General features: G+C 34.4%; 1 protein-coding gene across 7 annotated transcripts in view; it reads left to right on the top strand.

Annotated features, from left to right (window-relative positions):
- Window positions 1–21,523, top strand: part of Zdhhc21 (zinc finger DHHC-type palmitoyltransferase 21) — a 122,131-nt gene that overhangs the window by 36,876 nt on the left and 63,732 nt on the right. For all 7 annotated transcript variants that reach the window (XR_006149478.1, XR_006149475.1, XR_006149476.1 and 4 more), the window contains exon 7: window positions 10,064–10,180. Coding sequence is in view for 3 of the 7 variants with exons in the window: in XM_042692880.1 (XP_042548814.1) it covers window positions 10,064–10,180 (117 nt within the window). In the remaining 4 variants the exon portion in view is untranslated. The remainder of the gene's footprint in view (window positions 1–10,063; window positions 10,181–21,523) is intronic.

A 21,523-nucleotide genomic window follows, 5' to 3' on the forward strand; every position in this document is an offset into this window, starting at 1 on the left:
AATATTTATTTTATATTTTAACATTTTTTCTATTATAAAGATTGTTGAAATGTTTTGTTATTTTCTTCAGTTTGCAAATTAAAGAAGAGTTACCAAAACAAGAGACTGTCTAGTATGTCTTACAAGGCATTATAGTAGGTTAACATTATATATATATACATATATATATGTGTGTATATATATATATATACATATATATATATATATATATATGAAACCAAGTTCTTTTTAAAATAACAGATAATTTATGGCTGTTAATGTCAGAGCTTATGTAGCTAATCATTTGCGGCATACCACTTTAGTTCTAAAGTTACATCTTTTAAATCATTTTTATGTGAAGTAGATCTGGATAATTTCGAATTCTTTTATCCTTATTTTTATGCATAGGGCAAAAACTAACATGCTAACCTCTACAAGAGCAGGGGGTGACAGAAGGGAAAGAGAGGAGAATTTCAATAAAGGATAGGCTGCCAATATTCAGAAGAGGAAAATAAATAATGTTTAGTAGCCCAGCCAACTCTTGTGTTAGGAAGATACATTATTATTATTCCAATTGGCTGATGTCTAATAGCGTTGCTAGGGATTTGATGTCAGAACAGCGCCACAGAATTATTCGTCTATGCTTTTGGCTAATGAAGAATAGGAATAGCCAGAAGACTTGCAGGTAGCTTTGAATATTTGTAAATCTCTTTATAATTTATTTTAATATTTTCACATAATGTTAAGGTAGCCTTATGATGTCTGCTATTTATTGTTATCAGATAGTTAGGCTTTAATAATCTTGGGTTTTGTTAATACCATCTATTATTGTTGGCAGCCATTGAAGAATGGACTAAGTTGCTTAAATGTATTTAGCTTTTTTGGATTTTTGACAATGTTGCTAGGAATAGTGTGGAATTGATATGAAATAAAAATCTTTTTTAATGCTAGCATGAAAGTTATTTGGCATTTGTGTTCATGTGTCCTGAAATGTTAGTAGAGAAAGTGTCTCTTTGTGACATTTTTCTGTTTTTTTTTCTTAAAGTGCCCAGATTTTCAGTTTATATTTACAGATTAAACCAGTTTTTTCAACAATTGTCAATTGTATTTGTTAGTATATCCCTAAGCTTACTGACGGATGGAGCATAATAATCTTGATCTTGTGCTGCAATACCTGGTTAACTACATGAATGTCCTCACTAAATGTGTTTATGTAGTATATTAGTTATAAATATAAAAGCACTTAGTGTAGAAAATTTCTAGAAGACTATTGGTTTTTTAATTTTTAAATAAGTTTTTTATTGTGAAAATACTGTACAGAGGGGTTGCAATTACATGAGCAAGATAATGAGTACATTTCTTATCAAGCATTGTTGCCTCCTCCTTTGTTTTTCCCCTACCATCCCTCCCTGCCCTCCCATCTCCATGACTACACAACCCCTGTCAAAGTTGTAAAGTTCGTTTTTCGACATAGCATCTTGTACATCTCATTGTTGCAATGGGTCCACCTGTATCCCTATTTAAACGATTTGTTTTTTCCCTTCCCCTCCCAAATTATACCAGCATCAAATACAGTGAAAACAGGGGTTTTACTGTGGGGAGTGACATACAAAGCACCAAAGAAATCATCTTATAAATATGTTAGAAACAGTAGCAATAAAGAAAAAAACACTTGTGTCCTTATCTTGGGGTTCATTTCGCCCAACACCATCTTATCTGACCTTTTCTGCTTGTCTCAGACATATACTAGTTATTGCAAATAAGGGAAACCATGGGATCTATGTTTCTTTGGGCCTGGTTTACTTCACTTAATATAATTTTTTTCAAGTCTTTCCATTTCCTAACAAATGGGGCAATGTCATTAATGGTTCAAACCTGGGAGGTTTTTATTTTCTCTCTCTCTTTCTCTCTCCCTCTTTCCCCTTCTTCCTTCCTTCCTTCCTTCCTTCCTTCCTTCCTTCCTTCCTTCCTTCCTTCCTTCCTTCCTTCTTCCCTCCCTCCCTCACTCCCTCCCTCCCTCCCTTCCTCCCTCCTTTCCTCCTTCCCTCCTTCCCTCCTTCCCTCCTTCCTTCCTTCCTTCCTTCCTTCCTTCCTTCCTTCCTTCCTTCCTTCCTTCCTTCCTTCCTTCCTTCCTTCCTTCCTTCCTTCTCCTGGTGCTTAAATTCAGGACCTGGGTACTGGCCCTATGTTTTTTTTGCTCAAGGCTCACACTCTTGAGCTACCACTTGAGCACCAGCTCCCTCTTACTTTTTAGTGATTAAATTGAGATAAGAGTCGCATGGGCTTTCCTGCCTGGCTGTCTTTGAACTATGATCCTCAGATCTCAGCCTCCTGAGTAACAGACATGAGCCACCAGAACCTGGTAGTAGTTTTAATGCAGTACTGCATTAAATAATACTGAGAAAATATTTCATCGTATTTTTTTTTTTTTACTGATTTTCTCCATCTTAGAAATTTTACTGGTAAAATATTGCTGAGCAAGCAGAATGTTGTTTTTGGAAATATGTACTCTCAGCCTGGCAGTCAGGTACCAGTTTGCTCTAGAAGACAATTGCATACCCCTCAGTAAAATAATCATATACCTCATACATCTCAGTGATAATCACATGAGAGCATAAACTGTTTTTTTCCTTGGATATTAATATCCATTAGGGTGTAATAAAACTGAAAATAAGAGAGAGGCCCATGCTTGAGCATATGCATGTGCGTACAGACTAGTACAGCTGCGTGTTGGTGTCTTACACCTGTAATCCTGTTTATTCAGGAGGCTGAGATATGAGGATCATGTTTCAAAGCCAGCCCAGGCAGAAAAGTCCACTTATCTTCAGAGAACTACCCCCCAAAAAAGTTAGAAATGGAGCTCTGGCTCAAGTGATAAAGTGTTAAACTTGAGCAAAAGAAGCTTGGGGACAGCACCCAGACCCTGAGTTCAAGCCCCAGGAATATCTCTCTCTCTCTCTCTACTCCCTCTCCCCCCCCCCCCCACATGAGACTACTACAGAATAAATCTGTATCTTCTCTGCCTATGTTTTGTAATAAACTTAAGGCCCAAAATATGCAGATAATCATGCAAATATGGTAGATATTTTTATTTTAAGATTAAAAAAATGGCAGATACTAGGGTTTGAATTTGGGGCCTTGTGCTTGCTAGATAGAAGTTCTACCACTTGGACTATGACTTTTGCTTTGGCTATTTTTGAGATAGTCTTGCTTTTTGTCCAGGCTGGACTAGACTATAGTCTTCCTATGTATACTTCCCAGCCTCCTATGTAGCTGGGATGTGTACTATCATAACCAGACTTTTCTTGTTACAATCTGTCCTGTCTCTGCCTCCCAAGTAACTGGGATTCCATGCCTAAAGTTTATTTTAATATGAGTAATTGTCAATAATCAACCTTAGCATGTGAAACTGGTTATTTAGTCATTTTGAAAATTCAAATCTGTACATATCATGGATGTTATCCAAGTTATTTCTCTTATTGCAAACCAGAAAAACAAAATCACTCACCGGTGATACACTGATTCTCATTGGGGATGAGGGGCATGTTGCCCACCAGGGGATATTTGGTGATTAGATCTAGAGACATTTTTGGTCCCAGAGCTGGGCAATGGCCTGTAGTGGATGGAGGCCCATGGTGCTACTAAATACCCTACAAGGTACAGGACAGTTCTCTCAATAGAATTATCTAGCCCAAATTGCCAGTGGTTCCAGTAGGAGGACAGTCATAAATAAGTCATATTGTCACTTTTCAAACTAGCCTTATTAAAGACAGAAAACTATTGGCAGGCAGTGGTTTAGTAGTAAAAATTGCTTCATAGTCAGTTTATGAAAAACCATTATCACTGTTTAAAATTTTATTTGTAAAACACTTTAAAATTTTGAGGACACTAAGTAATTTAACAAATATTTAATGCTTCCTTTGTGTACCTGTCCTTGTTGTGGGATGCATCAGTGGACAAAATTAAGTTCCCACATGTAAGAAACAACATTCTAAATGGGGAGACAGATGATAAACAAATACATAGTAAACATGAGTCATGTGATATACAATGAAGCAGAAGACAGGCAAGAAAAATAATAGACAATATAGTGAGAAAGTTTTTCTCGTAGTGACAATTGAACAAAGACTTGGAAGTGAAGCTAGCAGAGTCACTGTTCCTAGGAGCAAGAGTGTTCTAGGGAGAGGAAAGACCCAGTGCTAACACCATGAAGTAGAAACTTGCTTGACATTTTCAAGAACCAGTAAGAACCACATGTAAGTGGTATGAATTATGGAGAGAGTAATGAGATGGATTGAGAGAAGTGACAGCTGGAGATGGAGACTTTGTTTTGCTCTCTTAAGTGGCTGGCACTTGGGGAGCTATTGAAGGTAAATAAGATTATATTTGCCTTTTAGAAAGAAGATTCTCATTACTATGAGAATAAAGTGAGGATCCAGCACAACAGAAGAAAGACTTGCTTACTAGGCCACTAAAATGCTAGGTTCAGTAATCCCAGCCTAGATGGGAGGCATGAGTTCTGAGGCTGGTCCTTTGCAAACAGCAAGATCTTTGCCAGGCTCATGCCTATAATCCCAGCTACTCAGGAACCTGAGATTTGTGGATAACAATTCAAAGTCAACACTGGGAAGGAAGTCTGTGAAATTCCTTACTCCAGTTAATCACTTAAAAAGAAAAGACAAAAGTGGAAGTGTTGCTAAGTGGTAGATTGCCAGCTTTGAATAGAAAAAGCTCAGGGACAACACCTAGTCCCTGAGTTCAAGCTCCAATATGGGCACAGAAAAGGAAAGGGATCTTATCTCATCAGACAATTGAAATAAGATTACAGAAAATGAGTCTAAGAAATTCACAGACAGGTATTGAAGAACTATTTGCTAGATCCTAAGTAGCCAAATTGACTTATTTTCATTTAGCTTCAAGCATTAATGCTTTCATTACTTCCTAGTTTTGTATTATTGTTATTTGTACTGTTTGTTTTGAGTTGGGGTTTTACTTCCTGCCTAGATGTGTATCTAGACCGAGATTCTTTTCTTTTACCTTAGCACACCATTATGGCTCACACCATTATGCCTAGCTACTTCAATCAAGATGGAGTCTTGCAGTCTTTTTTTTCTTTTTTTCTTTTTGTGCATGCTGACCTGAATTCCTGGTTCTTCTGATTGCAGCCTTCTCCATAGCTGAGTTGATACACTCATACCACCAAGCTCAGCTAGTGGTTGAGAAGGGGCCATGTCCCAGTCTGGTCATCAACCTCAGTCCACCTTATTCAGCTAAGCCTCTTGCTGTTTGTGTGTGTGTGTGTGTGTGTGTGTGTGTGTGTGTGTGTTTCATGCTTGTGATTAGTTACAAGGGTTAATTAATGTTCAGTGTTACTACCAATAGACTTATATAAGTTGAAATTCAACTTACATATAAGTACTTAAGAATTCCTTATATTACATATAAGTACTTAAGAATTCCTTATATTAGGTATTTGATACATGTGAACAGACCTTCATAATCTTTTAATTCTCATTTCTTACAAGACTAATGGAAGTGAGCTCTTTTTTTTTATGAATCATATGAGATGTTTGATGAGGTGCACCTAAGTATTTTACTTACTTTTTTTTCTTTTGTGTGAGACTGGAACTTGAACTCTATGTGATGCTATTTGTTCCTCGACTGGTGCTCTATACCTGAGCCAGGCCTCCAACCTCTTTGCCTACTTTTTTTTAGCATACATTAGTTGGATAAGGGGAAGTTCCATTGTAACATTGCCTACTTTTTTTCTTATAATTCCATGATGTTTTAGATTAGAACTTCTTTATGTGTTATAAGTGTTTTCTGTAGGACGTGTGTGTGTGTGTGTGTGTGTGTGTGCGCGCGTGCGCGCGCATGCATGCGCATGTGTGTGTGTGTACGTGTATGTGTACGTGTATGTGTGTACATGCACATACTGCTACTGGTACTGGGGCTTAAACTCAGGATAGCTAACCTTTTTGCCCAAGGTGACTACTCTACCACTTGAGCCCCAGCTCCATTTCTCAGGTTTTTTTTTTTCAAATTTAAATTTTAATGAACCCTAACTTAATAGTCTTTATTTAAGTGGGGGCAGTAATTTTGAGCTCAATTTAAAAAGTTTTTCTAAACTAAAATACTTTTACGTTGTCATGCAGGTACTATAATTTGCTGACTTTTACATTTCTGGTTGGAATTGATTTTTTGTGATTCTGGTAAGATAGGAATCAGAGTTTCATTGTTTCATGGATGAACATCCAGTTGACTTAACATCATGCATTAAAAAGATAATTCTTTCCTCCTCCACTGTGCAGTGCCTACTTTCTCATAAATCAGCATCCACATATGTGTGTGTCTGGTTCTGACTCTTTTCTAGTCCCATGGTCTATTCCTCTTTCCTCATGATTATACTACACTGTCATTATAACTGTAACCTTATTATAGTTTTATAATAAATCTTGTTATCTAGTAAAGCAGTATTTTCAGTCTTTTTAAAATTATTATCATTGTCTTCTGAAGTATTCTTTTCAGACATTTTCCCCTTCTCCCTCCCCAGTGAATTTAACAGAGACAGATTCTGTCAGGTAAGATTTATTTGTGTAGAACCTTCAGCTAATTTTTTTCTCCTACTTGGGGTCGACCCTGGCCCTGTTGAAAATGCATGCAATAGAGCAGACCTTCTTCCCTAGTTTATTCATAGAAGAGTGTTATATTATCCTTTGTGTTTTAGAAACAGTAAAGCAATTTCTAAAAATTATAACAAAAAAATCTTGCCAACACAATATGCTCTGTACTATCATAGGGATTTATTTTTGTTTTAGGATTATATTAGTTTTGTAGATCAGTGTGAATAGTTGACATCTTTACATGATTGAATTCTGTGATCTACAAATATTTGCTTCAAAAATAAACTGGAAGCATCCTGTAGTCATAAGTAAGTAGGTAATATTTTTCTTGAGGGCAAATTTACATACTAACTAGTAAGTTCTAGCTCCATCAGATATGAAAGGAAATAATAATATGAGCCATATAAACTCCTGAATATAGCCTATCCTGGATATGAGACCTACCAGGAAAAGTAAAGAAAATTATAGACTAGTCTGATGAACAAAGATAAACAATTCCTTAAAAATTGGCAATCTGAATCAGACTGAACAAGTTGACTTTATTTCTAAAAATAAAAAGCAATTTTTGCATTTGGAAGTCAATATAGCTTATCACTTTAACAGAGTTGACAGAAACATTCAAATGAATATCTCAGTGAATGAAAGTAAAGATAAAATTCAGTGCGATACGTGTTACAAACTCTTAGCAAACTACAACTGGATGTTAACTTTCTTAATTAGCTAAATGATAGAAAGGTTCCCAGAAAAAAAATGAGATACTTAACCACGTATACATGCTGGAATGCAGTGTTGAGTTCTTTTCCTGAGTTTGAGGACTAGGCATTTGTAACTACTGCTACTGTTGTGATCAACATAGTACTAGAATTTCTAGCCATTTACTAAAGCAAGAGAAAGAAAAAGAAGTTATAACTGCTGAAAGAAACAAAACTGCATTACTTTCAGATAATATAAATAATGAATCTGTAGATTCTTTGGGACTTTTAAGAAACTTTTAAACTTGTAACCTTAAAATATTTTTTAAACTCACTTGTTTTTACATAAGATAAATACATGACTTTCTGGTGAAACTTAAACCTAATTGGAAAGAATATTATATGTGAATATATGTCTGAATATGTTATAATTTAAAAATCCAGTTAAAAAATTGGTTATATAATACTAGGCCCTGCTAGCTCAGGCCTATAATCCTAGCTACAGAGGAGGCTGAGATCTGGGATCACTGCTCAAAGCCAGCCCAGGCAGGAAAGTCTATGAGACTTATCTTCAATTAACCAACAAAAAGCAGAAATGGAGGTGTGGCCTAAGTGGTAGAGTACCATCCTTGAGTGAAAGAGCTAAGTAAGGAAAAGCACGTATGCTTCTGAGTTCAAGCTCTAGCATTTGACATACTAGGGATCAAGACTTTCTTCAAATCCCAGACACTTTTCACTGGAACAGTAACAAATCGGGAGCAGAATAAGAAGCCATATCAGATCCAGGAATCTGCATGCATATGTACACTTGATGACACAGCTTTTCAGTAAACTTTATTAGAATTGAGTAAACTTGTAGATTAAAATTATTTGTCTAGTAAAAATAAATTCAAATCCTTGCCTTTTACTATACACTGATGATACAAAACATTATTTGGGTGTATTAACGACCTGAAGGTGAAAGGCAAAACTTGTAATAAAGCTTTTGAAGGCTTTGGAAGATAATATAAGAGAATATTGTTATTTTAGGGTCAAGAAAAGTTTCCTAGATATAGAAAAAGCAGCAAAAGAAAAGATAAATTTGATTATATTAATTGAGAACTTATATATCTTAACAGGCACCTTAAAAAGAATGAACAGTTAGTTAACTTCAGAGTGGGAGAAAATATTTTGTATATGTGATTGACCCAGTAGTATTCAGAGTGCGTAAAGAAAGGATCAGTAATCTTTAGGGTAGAGGTGAGGGACAGATAGTGAGGGGAAGGAATGCACAGGAAGCCGATTGTGGTTTCAGATGAGGATAGAATTGCCTTTTAATACTGAGCATGAAATTTATGCATTTATTTGTATACAGACACATTTCTTAACACAAATAGGAGAAAAAAAGACCTTCTGTTGAAGTTTTGAAATAATTGCCTAATATCTGACTACATTGTAGCACTTAAATGTTTTGCTGAATTTAACTTTTTTTAAAAAAGTGATTTTGGTTGTGGATCCAGATAGTTGTTTTGAATCTAGTGGTGTATCAATGTAATACATAGAAAAGCATCAGTTCTTTGTTTTAAGCAAGTATATTATTTTCAGTGGCCTCTCTACTTTGCTACTGAGACCCCTCTAATCCGTCAGTCATTTTAAAAGAAAGCATCTTGGTGGTTGTATTTTGGGGGTTCTTCCAATCTATTTCTTACCTTAGGTACTGTGGGTGTTTTTTCCAGGAGAAAATGGAATTAGATGATTCTCTCTTCTATTTGGTTAACACTGCTGGTAAATGAAATGCCTCTTTTTTTTAATTTTTTTTAATTTATTTTTTCCGTGCCCCCACAGTACATAGTTGGCCTTCATTTTCATGTCCTGAACCGGAAAATCAGCTTTCTCCACTATTTCCACCTCTCCTTGCCCATATGCATATTGTATCATCTGGAATTTCACAAAATTGAGTTTTCTTTGTAAATAAAACTCATTCTGAGGACATAGGCGATATGTTTACATCTTTACATTCTAAGTATCATAGTTCTTTGTGGTATTTGGTGTAATATTTAATTAGGTATAAGAATTATTGAGGGAGGCTTAAAGAGGACTATTCTTAAGATCGTACTATGTGTATTCCCCTGAAATTATTTCAGTGTATTTGGATTACTTGAAATTTAATAATAGGAATCAAGCTTGTACATTCCAAAATTTGAATTTTATAATAGTGAAATTTCTTTTGTGATTAAATATCGGTTGCTATCTGTGATTTATTTAAATTAGTTTAAAAAAAGGGTAACGTAACCTTGGAGTTGAGGGTGTTTTTTTTTTTTACATAGACCAGTGAAGTCTTAACGTTTTCAACTTACTAAATTATTTTTGAAATTTTCAGATATATTTTGAATAACTAGAACAAAATCAAGAGGGTCAGAGATAGCTATGAATTTTTGTTTTAAAATAATTAGAGAGCCAGGCGCTGGTGGCTCACGCCTATAATCTTAGCTACTCAGGAGACTGAGTTCTGAGGATCGTGGTTCAAAACCAGCTCCTGTAGGAAAGTCCATGAGACTCTATCTCCAATGAAAACCACTTAGAGAACCGGAAGTGGTGCTGTGGCCAAGTGGTAGAACGTTAGCCTTGAGCTAAGAGCTGAGGGACAGCGCCCAGGCCCAGAGTTCAGGCCCCATGACGGACCAAAAAAAAACAAACAAACAGTAAGTTATAGCATGACTAAATTTAGATTATTATTGCAACAATAAGAAGCTTTTCAAATTGTTTTTAAGATTTTCTTTTTCTTTGTAGGACCTCTTTGTTGTTAGACATGAATTGGCCATAATGAGACTAGCTGCCTTTATGGGCATTACTATGTTAGTTGGAATATCTGGACTCTTTTATACTCAACTAATTGGCATCATCACAGTAAGTATATTTTTACTATAAAGTGACATGTATGAATATATTACCTGGTTATGGATTAAATTCTAAAAGACTTTTAAAAGTATCAAATTAGAGAAAAATCACCCATATTTGTTACTATATTTTTATATGCCTTCAAAGTATTTATGATTATATGCATGCATAATCATATACATACAATTCTATATCTTTTAAAACAGAAACAATATTTTTATATGACTACAGACTTTATATATCTATACAGACATTATGACTTTTAATCATTACATATAGTTGGTTTGATGACTACACCATTGTAACCAGTTTTTCAGCATGTACATTTTTCCTAAATTACAACATTTAACATTTTTTCCCACTTTAAACTGTTTTGGTTTTATTCCTCAAAGCAGAGGTATCTGTGCAAAGATTTCATTAGCAATTCTTTTTTTTGCATATACCTAGTGACTTATTGATGTGCAAAGTCATGTAATAAAGGGAGTTGTTTAGTCTATATGAAAGGTTGACTACCAGTTCCATATTTTATATTTGATATAGAAAATTCTTCAAGTAACATCTATTTTTTATATTTTTACATAACAATGTAAATAATATTTACTTATTTTTACTATTATATAGACTTAGTCATTTTTTCACACCACCTAATTGGAAAAATTACATTAAACAACTTGTAAATATTATATATATATGTTGTGTGTATGTAATATATATATATTTATTAGGTACTGGTCCCCTCATAGGTACTATTTTCATGAGTGTCATTTATAGGCCAGTTTGAGACTGGAGTATAGAAGCAATAGAAGGTAAAATTGAAATACACAGTATAATATCAGTCTTTCTTCACAATTATCATACTCTTATCTGTTTATTGAAACAAGGGATTGTCTAAAATTACAAAAATTATATTAAGGATTTTAATGATGAGATTTTACAGAAAATATTGCAAATAATATTGCAGAAAATATAGGACAAATAGGTTTTCTTCTACATTTGTGAAGGGAGTGTAAATTGGTAACCTTGAAAGAGAAGTTACTAAAGTCTATCAAAATTAAAAATTCACAGCCATTTTGACCAGCCTATACAAAGTTGTCTTTAAGAGGATATTTATTTGAATGTGTATGAACATGTATGCTAGAAAGAGTTCCAGAGTTATATTGTATATGACATATATTGTATATAACATATATAGTATATAACACATATTGTATATAAAAATTAGGTTACTTACCAGAATATAACCAGTAAAAAATACACAGTAAGGAAAGTGCATAAAAATCCCATAAAGCAACAGTAATCAAGAAAATATGGGACTGGTGTAAGAATAAACATAGATAATTGAACTAGAATTGAAAATCCAGAAAAATCCATTCATACTTTGGTATTCTTGAGAGTATTGGCTCCAGGATGCTCTGTGGGAAGTGGATACCAAGTTCTGCAATGGACTCTCGAGTTTGTCATGTAAAATGGCATAGTGTTTAAAACATATCCTCCAGTATACTTTAAATTATTTCTAGAATATGTGTGATACCTAATGCAATATAAATTTTATATAAATATTTGCTATACTGCAGTATTTAAGAAATAATGGCAAGAAAGAAATGACTGCAAATTTACTATAGGTACAGTTCCCCCCACCCCCAATATTCTCAATCTGTGGTTGGCAAATCAGCAGATACAGAACTCATGGATATAGTGGGCCAACTATACGTATTTGGTGTATACATGTGATCAATTGGCTTTCAAAAAAAGTGCCAAGATTGTTCTATGATTAAAAGAATGCTGTTTTCAGCAAGAGATACTGGGACAACTAGGTATCCATATGTTAAAAAGATGAAATTGGACACTTGCTTCATGATATATGCAAAAAATTGACAAAATGAACCATTTGTTAAATGTAAGAGGCAGACATAATTCTTCACTGAAAACATTGTTTTGGTGACCTTGTATTAGGCAATGATCATAGGCTAGATATAACATCAAATCATACACTACCAAAAATAAAAGCTGATGAATTGAACTTAGTCAAAATTAACATTTTTGTGTTTCAAAGGACACTATCAAGAGTTGAAAATACAGCACAGAAACTATTTGCCAGCTGTGTGTCTGACCAGGGACTTATATCTAGAATATATAAAGAATGTTTGTTAAGAAAATAAGATAGCCTAATGAAAATATGATTGCAAGATTTTCCAAAAAAAGGTATGCAAATGAACAATAAACACTGACAAGACAATGAACTTCATTAATCACCAAGAAAATGCAAATCAAAACTATCATGGCACAGTATTTCAAAACCACTAGAGTTGAGCTAGAGCTATAGATCAGTGATAGAACACGTGTTTAAATTATACAAGGCCATGGGTTCAATCCCCAGTAACAAAAATACAAAATATATCACTAGAGTAGTGACACTAAAAAAGGCAGTTAATAGCAGACATTGGTGGTTGATAAAGAGGAAATCAAACCCTAATACCCTGCTAGTAGAAATGTAAAATGTTACAGCCACTTAAACAGTTTAGCAGTTCTTTAAAATTGAACATAATTTCCATTAGACTCAGTAGTTCCATTTCTATGTCCACACAAAATTTGTACATTATGTACTTATTATTTATTTTTGCCAGTCCTGGGCTTGAACTCTGGGCCTGGGCGCTGTCCCTCAGCTCTTCAGCTCAAGATTAACCCTTTACCATGTGAGCCACAGCACCGCTTCCGGCTTTTTCTGCTTATGTGGTACTGAGGAATTGAACCCAGGGTCATGCATGCAAGGCAAGCATTCTACCACTGAGCCAACTTCCCACCCCATGTGTTTATTTTTATAAATTTTTTATGGTGCTTCTTGGGCTTGATCTTGGGGGTTTGACACTGTCCCTGAACTTTCTTGCTCTAGGTACATTTTTGCTTTACCACTTGAGCCACAGCTCCCAGCTCCACTTCTGGCTCTTTTGGTAGTTTAATTAGAAGAGTCACGCAGACTTTACTGCCCAGGTTGGCTTCAAACCTACATCCTCAGATTATAGCCTCCCGAGTAGCTAGAGTTACAAGTATGAGCCACTAGCACCTGTCTTGTACATATGTATTTATAGAAGCATTATTCACAGAAACTTAAACTGCAAGCAATATCCATCAGTTGTTGAGTGGATAAATAAAATGTTATTTGTCCATGAAAATATAAAAGAAATGAACCTTGAAAACAATACATGTACATTTTTATGGGATGATGAATGTGTTCTAAAAGTAAAATTACGGGTCACATAAAGTCAGTTTATCACTTCTAAGAAAACTTACGCAAATACTTTTACCATTATTGCATTCCCACTAATAGTATATGAGAATTTTGTTTGCTTAATATCCTTGTTGCCATTTGTTGTCAACCTTTTTCATGGTAACTATTCTATTGGTTTTTAATACTATCTTATTTTCTTTGTCTTTTTTTATTGTGAAAATATTGTACAGAGGGGTTATAATTACATGGGCAAAATAATGAGTACATTTCTTTATTTGTTTGTTTGGATCCGGTCATGGGGCCTGAACTCTGGGCCTGGGCGCTGTCCCTCAGCTCTTCAGCTCAAGGTTAGCGCTCTACCACTTGAGCCACAGCGCCACTTCTGGCTTTTTTCTTTTTTCTTATATGGTGCTGAGGAATCGAACCCAGGGCCTCATGCATGCAAGGCAAGCACTCTACCATTGAGCCACCTTCCCAGCCCATGAGTACATTTCTTATCAAGCATTGTTGCCTTCTCCTTTGTTTCCCCTTCCCATCCCTTCCCATCTCCTTCCCCTCCCCCTCCCCCACCAAAGTTGTAAAGTTCGTTTTCCACATAACATCTTGTACATCTCATTGTTGCAATGGGTTCACCTGCATCCCTATTTAAACAATTTGTTTTTTCCCTTTCCCTCTACAGATTATACCAACATCAAATACAGTGAAAACAGGGGTTATACCATGGGGGAGGGACATACAAAGCAACAAAGAAATATCTTATAAATATGTTAGAAACAATAGCAAGAAAGAAAAAACATTTGAGTCCTTATCTTGGGGTTCATTGGATTTCTTCAATGACTAGTATTAGATACTTCTTGTACATATTGGCTGTGCATGGATCTTTATATAATGTCTCTTTGAATATATATTTTTATTCCATTTGAGATATTTTCTAATATCCCTTGTGATTTTTATAATAATGATGATTATGATAAATAGTGTAATGATATTAGTAACAGTACTAAGGATGAACATAACTTTACCTTAAAAATCTTTCTACCTTTATGCTTATTCTTAATTATTTCTTTTTTTTTTTTTTTTTTGGTTGATTGTGGGGCTTGAACTCTGGGCCTGGCGCTGTCCCTCAGCTCTTCAGCTCAAGGCTAGCACTCTACCACTTGAGCCATAGCACCACTTCCGGCTTTTTCTGTTTATGTGGTGCTGAGGAATCAAACCCAGGGCCTCATGCATGCAAGGCAAGCACTCTACCACTAAGCCACCTTCCCAGCTCCTCTTAATTATTTCTTCATATTGAACTTCATGACTCATAAATCATGTCAAAATTGTCAAATTAAGCTTGCATCTTTTGATTTCCAATTTTCAGTTTACTGAAACCATTTATATGTATTTGTATCTGTCTCAGGATTTTTCACACTTACTCAAATTTTTATTCTTAGTGATTGGGAATGTACATTTAGAAATATTACACTAAGTACATTTTTCTAGTAAGGGCTATCCCAGTGGGGGGTTGCAGCAAGGATTTCAAGCTCTTTTGAAGATCTCAACTTGAAATTTTAGCATTCTCTTCTGAATTGGGCAGAATAAGTAAGTTATTTATTATTTTTGTTGATTTATCAAGGATGTATTTTAGGTCCTATTTCAACTCCTCTGTCAATATGGTAATACTGATTCTTGAATTGCACAGCTTTCTTTTTTTTTCTGAAATGTTGAACATTTACTTGTATGAAGTAAAAAAGATTTCAATTTTTTTGTGGTATTTTAGAACTGGGCAGAAAACACCTTTGTTAAGTAGTGATGTCTCTAAAAGCTTTTCCTTTTTATGCATACCTAAAGTACCTTCTTCTGAAAGATGTGTGTCAAATTGTATATCTGAAATATTAAAAAGAATGCTTCTTTGGGCCTGGCTTACTTCACTTAGTATAATTTTTTCCAACTCTTTCCATTTCCTAACAAATGGGGCATTGTCATTCTTTCTGATGGCGGCATAGAAGTCCATTGTGTGTGTGCGTGTGTGTATATATATTACACACACACACATATATATATCTCACATTTTCCTGATCCATTCATCTACTGAGGGGCATCTGGGTTGGTTCCATAGCTTAGCTATGGTGAATAATGCTGCGGTAAACATGGTTGTACTGGTAGCTTTGGTGTAACCTTGTTTGTGATCATTTGGGTAAATGCCCAAAAGAGGGATTGTGGGTCATAGCGGAGCTCTATGTGTAATCTTTTGAGGAACCTCCATATTGCTTTCCAAAGTGGTTGAACAAGTTTATACTCTCACCAACAATGCAGTAAGATTCCCTTTTGGACACATCCCCTCCAGCATCTGTTGTTACTAGATTTCTTGATTATAGCCGTTCTAACTGGGGTGAGGTGGAATCTCAATGTTGTCTTTATTTGCATTCTTTTATGGCTAGGGAGGGAGGTTGAGCATTTCTTCATGTGTCTATTGGCCATTCTTATTTCCTCTTCAGAGAAGTCTCTCTCTCTCTGTCTCTCTCTCTCTCTCTCTCTCTCTCTCTCTCTCTCTCTCTCTCTCTCTCTTTACCATATCAAACATTTTCTTCCAGTATTTTGACATCAGACCTTTGTACTTGCTCATTATCTTTTTATTTTTTTTTACATTTTTATTATATCTTTAAGTAGTTGTACAAAGAAGTTCCCATTCTACAGAACAGTATATGAGTACAAGGTGTCTGACAACATTGTTACCCATTGCCCCTAATCCGTCCCTTTTCTCACTTTTTTTAAAAATTGAGATTAGGTGATTACATAAATTTTGAATATTTCACAATATTCTGGAATAGTTATACTTAAAGTCACAAACACATTTTAACTTTCACAATGCAAATTTCTTTTAAGTCTTTAGTCCACTTATTAATTGGGCAATTGTTTCTTTGAGGATTTGTTGTTGGGGGAGTTAATTTTTTGGGTTCTAAGTATATTTTAGATTTTTAGATTTAGAACAAGTTTACACTCCCATGAACAATGCAGTAAGGTTCCCTTCTGTCCACATCCCTTCCAGCATCTGTTGTTATTAGAGTTCTTGATTATAGCCATTCTAACTGGAGTGAGGTGATATCTCAATGGTATTTTGATTTGCATTTCTTTTATGTCTAGAGAGCATTTCTTCATGTGTCTATTGGCCATCCTTCTTTCCTCTTCAGAGAAGTTTCTCTTTAAGTCTTTAGACCACTTATTTATTGGGCAGTTATTTCTTTGAGGATTTGTTGTTGGGGATTTAATTTTTGAGTTCCAGGTATATTTTAGATATGAGTCCCCTGTCCATTTTATGGCTAGTGAAGATGTTCTCCCAGTCCATGAGCTTTCTATTGATCTTGCTAGTTATGTCCTTTGCCATTATTTGCAATAACTATTACATGTTTAGGACAAGCAAAAAAGGTCAAAAGGTATGTACATGTGACCATATAAAATGATGTTAAGTGAAATGAACCCCAAGATAGGGACACAAGTGTTTTTTACTTTCTTGCTATTGTTTTTAATGTACTTATAATGCACTATGTGATTCTCTTGTTTCTTTTGCATGTTCCCCATGGTATAACCCCTGTTTTCACTGTATCTGATTCCTGTGTCCTACATCTTGTATATACATTTTTATAATTTGGGGAGGGGAAGGGATATAACAAAATACTTAAATAAGGATGCAGGTTGACACATTGTAACAATGAGATGTAAAGACACTATGTTGAAAACGAACTTTACAATTTCGGGAGAGGGGAGGGAAAAGTTAAGGAGGGGGGGAGGGAAGGGATGGTAGGGGATAAACAAAGGAGGAGGTAACAATGCTTGATAGGAAATGTACTCATTACCTTACTCATGTAACTGTAACCCCTCTGTACAGTATTTTTACAATAAAAATATGTATGGAGAAAAAATGAATGCAAGTATTAAAGGAGTACTTGTTAGTCTGATCTTTATTCATTGTACTAACCTCTTGAATTCAGATCATAAATATTTTTGTAAAGTTTAATTCTATTTACCTGCCGTTTAAACAATGCTCTTTATTATTAAAAAATAAAATATTTGTAGAATATACTTAATGTGCTTCTTTCCATATGATTCAAAGTTCTTTAAGGCTTGTTCACAGTTTGTATGGATTTGTTGTTTAATTTTGAAGTTGAATGAATTATCAACATCTAAATAAAATAGTATTTAATATGTTAAAGTTAAAATAATGATTATGCTTATTTTATAAAATACATTTTCAACTTCATTTTATGATGAAAAAAAGCTCTTAGTATTCCGTAACTAGGACTACCTACAGGAAGTTTCCATCTAGATACATTTTTGTTGTAATCTGCATTCAAGGATACTTTTTTACAATGTGGGAGAAGTGATCAATTTGTGAGGTAGCATAAAATTTTTTAAAAGAAGACAGAGAAGGAATCACAGTAAATTCAGACACTCCCTTGACATCTTCCTCTTTTTCCTACTCCTAGACACCGAAGATTAAGAAGCATTGACACTATTAGAGGTGTCATTTCATTGTGTAAACTTTGTGATTGCGTAACTTGAATGAAGACCTACCACATAACAAGCAAGACTAATGCCTCATTTTAAGGTTAGCTTGTGGTTTCAGGGAGGCAGTGTATGAAGTTTCAGTAATTTTCCTCATTATTCATTTTCACTTGAGGTAATTAAATTAATTTCTCTCCTGCATAAGAAAAATCCTGTCTTTGTAGAAGTTAACAGGATAATCATAGCAATGATAATCTGATGTCATTTTAGATCTGGCAGGAGTAGATTATCTGTGACCCAGATAAAATAATTAGAAATTACTTAAACTTAAAATTTTTGGATTTCTAATCTTATTTTCAAGGTTAAATGATCTCAACACAACCAGCTGTTTCTGTTCATCTGAAGCCCAATTCTAATGGCTTACTTTATATATAGATTTAGTTTTAAATAGGATTTAAATACAAATTAATGCTCAAGCTAAAATGTTTCAAAAACAGATTTTGAGCTGTTCTTTTATTTATAGGAGCAAGTTATTTTGACAGTCTCTACTGAGGTTGTTTAGCCCCCTTTTCTCTGTTTCTAAATCAAATCGATAATGATGTTGTTATTAATGTAACTGATGTTGCTGGAATTATGAAGCAGTAGTGCCACACAGCCAGGAGTAATGTCCATCCTGATAAGCACTACTGCTAATAGTGCTGGGTGGTTGTATTAGTCATGTCTTCAGTGACTGGGCTTGGGGAGAGGAAGTGCTGTAACAGCTGGTCCAGCATATTCTGCTGAGGTTGTGACCATGAGCTATTGTCTACCATGACACTCTTCTGACACTTCATTTTGTTTCCTTGGCACTGTAACTCTTATAACATGAGCTTTTGATAATGTCTCTGGAGCTTATACTTTTTTCAGTTGTGGTGAGATCGGGGGTAAGGTGAGGAGAATTGTAGTTAGTTGCAGTTTTGAAAAAAGGCTTAAATTTCATTTAAAAATAGGTGTTTTTTTTTTGCATTTTGTCTCATAGGTACTGTTGTTGAGTGAGTTCTAGTTGAATTACTAAATATAGCTTTTCTTTTTTTCAAATTAAGAGAGGAAAATATTTTTCCCAGTAAGTACTGTACTTATTGTGCTACAGTATGGTAAGTACTGTACTTACAAGTTCATGTTTAATTTGCAGTATTCATGTTTGCTAAATATAGAGAGAATCACAACTGCATGAGTGACTTAATTTTAAATTGATTATCTCATGCGATGAGAAGTATCTTATGCCCAAATTTTAAATTAATTTAAAGAATATCAGATTTTGAGTACATTTATTTACTTGCCTTTTGATATGCACCCAGAAATGTTGACTTGAAGTATTAATCTTATAATTAAATTTGCCAAGTATCCCATTGACTCATTGTGGTAAATTAGCAGCATTTAGTGCAGCCACTATACAAGGTATCTGTGTATTACTGAGCTCCACGCAGCTCACTTATCTTTTATAGTTCTGCATACCATATTTGCTTTCCTTTCTAAGTTATATATTCATTTAATAAAAACAAAGTAAGTTTGTTTCTAGTACAGTATTTCCACTTATTATATCAATAATCTCAGTACCTCCATAAAACCTAGAAAAGTTATTTAAAATTTTAAATGTCGTTGCTTTTGTTAGATACTGTTTAAGTGCTATTATTAAATATTATATTTCTTTGAATTTTGGGTTTAGTAAAGAAATTTATAGACACTGAGCTCGCCTTTGCTGAAGCACTAATTTAAAAACCAAGTTACAGTTGATGGAAACATTTAAAAATTTGTCTTTCAAAAAGAATCATCAAAATTATTGTGTGTGGAATGGAATTGCTTTTTAGCATAAATATATTGCTATGTATTGTATTTATATTGAATTATTTCAGTGTAATAGCTAGAACTATTTTTATAAAATTAAAAGTAAATTTAAAACAATTTAAATGTTTCAAAAATTTTTGTAGGGTAATACATTTACTTTTCCTAAAGCATTACTAGTTACTAAGTGATTACATAGATGCTCTTCATTATTGATGTTTTTGTAAGGAAACTAAACAGAAATTTTGCTTTTACTTGCAATGGTTCTCAGGCAGTCCTTTTGATCACCTCATGATCTGAATCCACATGAAAATTTAACCTGAATTTAAAATATCCTGACCTTGAAGAAAGCAGTGAATCATATTTATAGGTTTTTTTTTCCCCCAAATATACTTTTCGCAGTCACATTCTATTGATAAATTAGTTTTTCCCAGAATCCTAGGGAAAGGAACACATTAAATGCTCATATTCTGTTGATATTAAAAGTCTTTTCAAAACTATAATTTTGATGTTATAAATGTTAAGAGCAATTGAATTTGTGTTGGTTGCAGTCATTTCAACTGTTTCAAATATTCTACTTAGTATATAGGGTTTATATATATATATATATGTGTGTATATATATATATATATATATATATATTTTTTTTTTTTTAATTTTGGTCAGTTGTGGCCTTGAACTCTGGCCCTGGGGACTGTCCCTCAGTTCTTCAGCTCAAGGCTAGTGCTCTACCACTTAAGCCACAGTACCACTTCCCGCTTTTTTTTTTTTCTGCTTATGTGGTGCTGAGGAATTGAACCCAGGCCTCTTGCATGCAAGGCAGGCACTCTACCACTGAGCCACCTTCCCAGCCAAAGAATTTCTTCCAAATGAGTTAAACAGTTCTCACCTCAAAAGAGAGAAAAGGCAAACATTGTTTGCCTTTGGATTTTCAAAAGAAAAGCAAAACTTTGATCATGTAGTTTATGGTCATGTCCAATTAGCTTAGTCATAAATATATAAAAAAGTTACACATTTTTGTGTGTTATATTCTAGCTGCTGCTTTGAAAAAATTAAAAAGTAAATCAAAATTGCTAAGAAGCCAAGTGAAACTCTTATAATTAGGAGAAATTTGTAATAGATGGAACAGGTACAGTATATTAGCTCTAGTTATGAAAACATTTTGTGTGAATGGTATTTTAAATTCTAAATTAAATCAACGTAGACGCTTTGAATTAGGTAAATATATGCAGCAGAGTTAGGAACATGGACAAGTTCATGTTTAATTTGCTATTAAAGAGCTATTTTGAGACTAGATAATTGAGATCATTGAGATTCAGTCCAACTGACTTCAAGAGTTCTTCTCTCACTGGTAAAAAAAAAAAAAAATACTCTTACTTTTATCAGGTCTTAGTTTAGCAGTTCTAGAAATGTGATTTCAAAACTGTTTCCTGAGTGCATCAGGTCTAAGACTAGACCTAGAAACAAGGGCTTTTATTTCCTCCAAAGACAGAGATATCATAAAAACAGAATGTTTCTTTAAAAAAAAAATACTGTCAAGGTGATGTACAGAGGGGTTCGTCTGTCCGCCCTTCCTTCCTTCCTTGCTTCCTTCCTTCCTTCCTTCCTTCCTTGCTTTCTTCCTTGCTTCCTTGCTTTCTTGCTTTCTTTCTGCAGTATTGGGGTTTGAACTTGCTCTGTAGGCTCCAGCCCTGTTTTGCATAGGTTATTTTTTGAAATATGATCTTACACTCTTATCCCTTGCCTGGGTGCACACCTGTACAAAGTTCCCTCTGTTTTAAGCTTCCCTTAACAAGCTGGGATGACAGGTGTCCACCACT

The sequence above is a fragment of the Dipodomys spectabilis genome, unplaced genomic scaffold (genome assembly GCF_019054845.1).
Source record: "Dipodomys spectabilis isolate Male_0828 unplaced genomic scaffold, ASM1905484v1 ptg000158l, whole genome shotgun sequence".
Lineage (NCBI taxonomy): Eukaryota > Metazoa > Chordata > Mammalia > Rodentia > Heteromyidae > Dipodomys > Dipodomys spectabilis.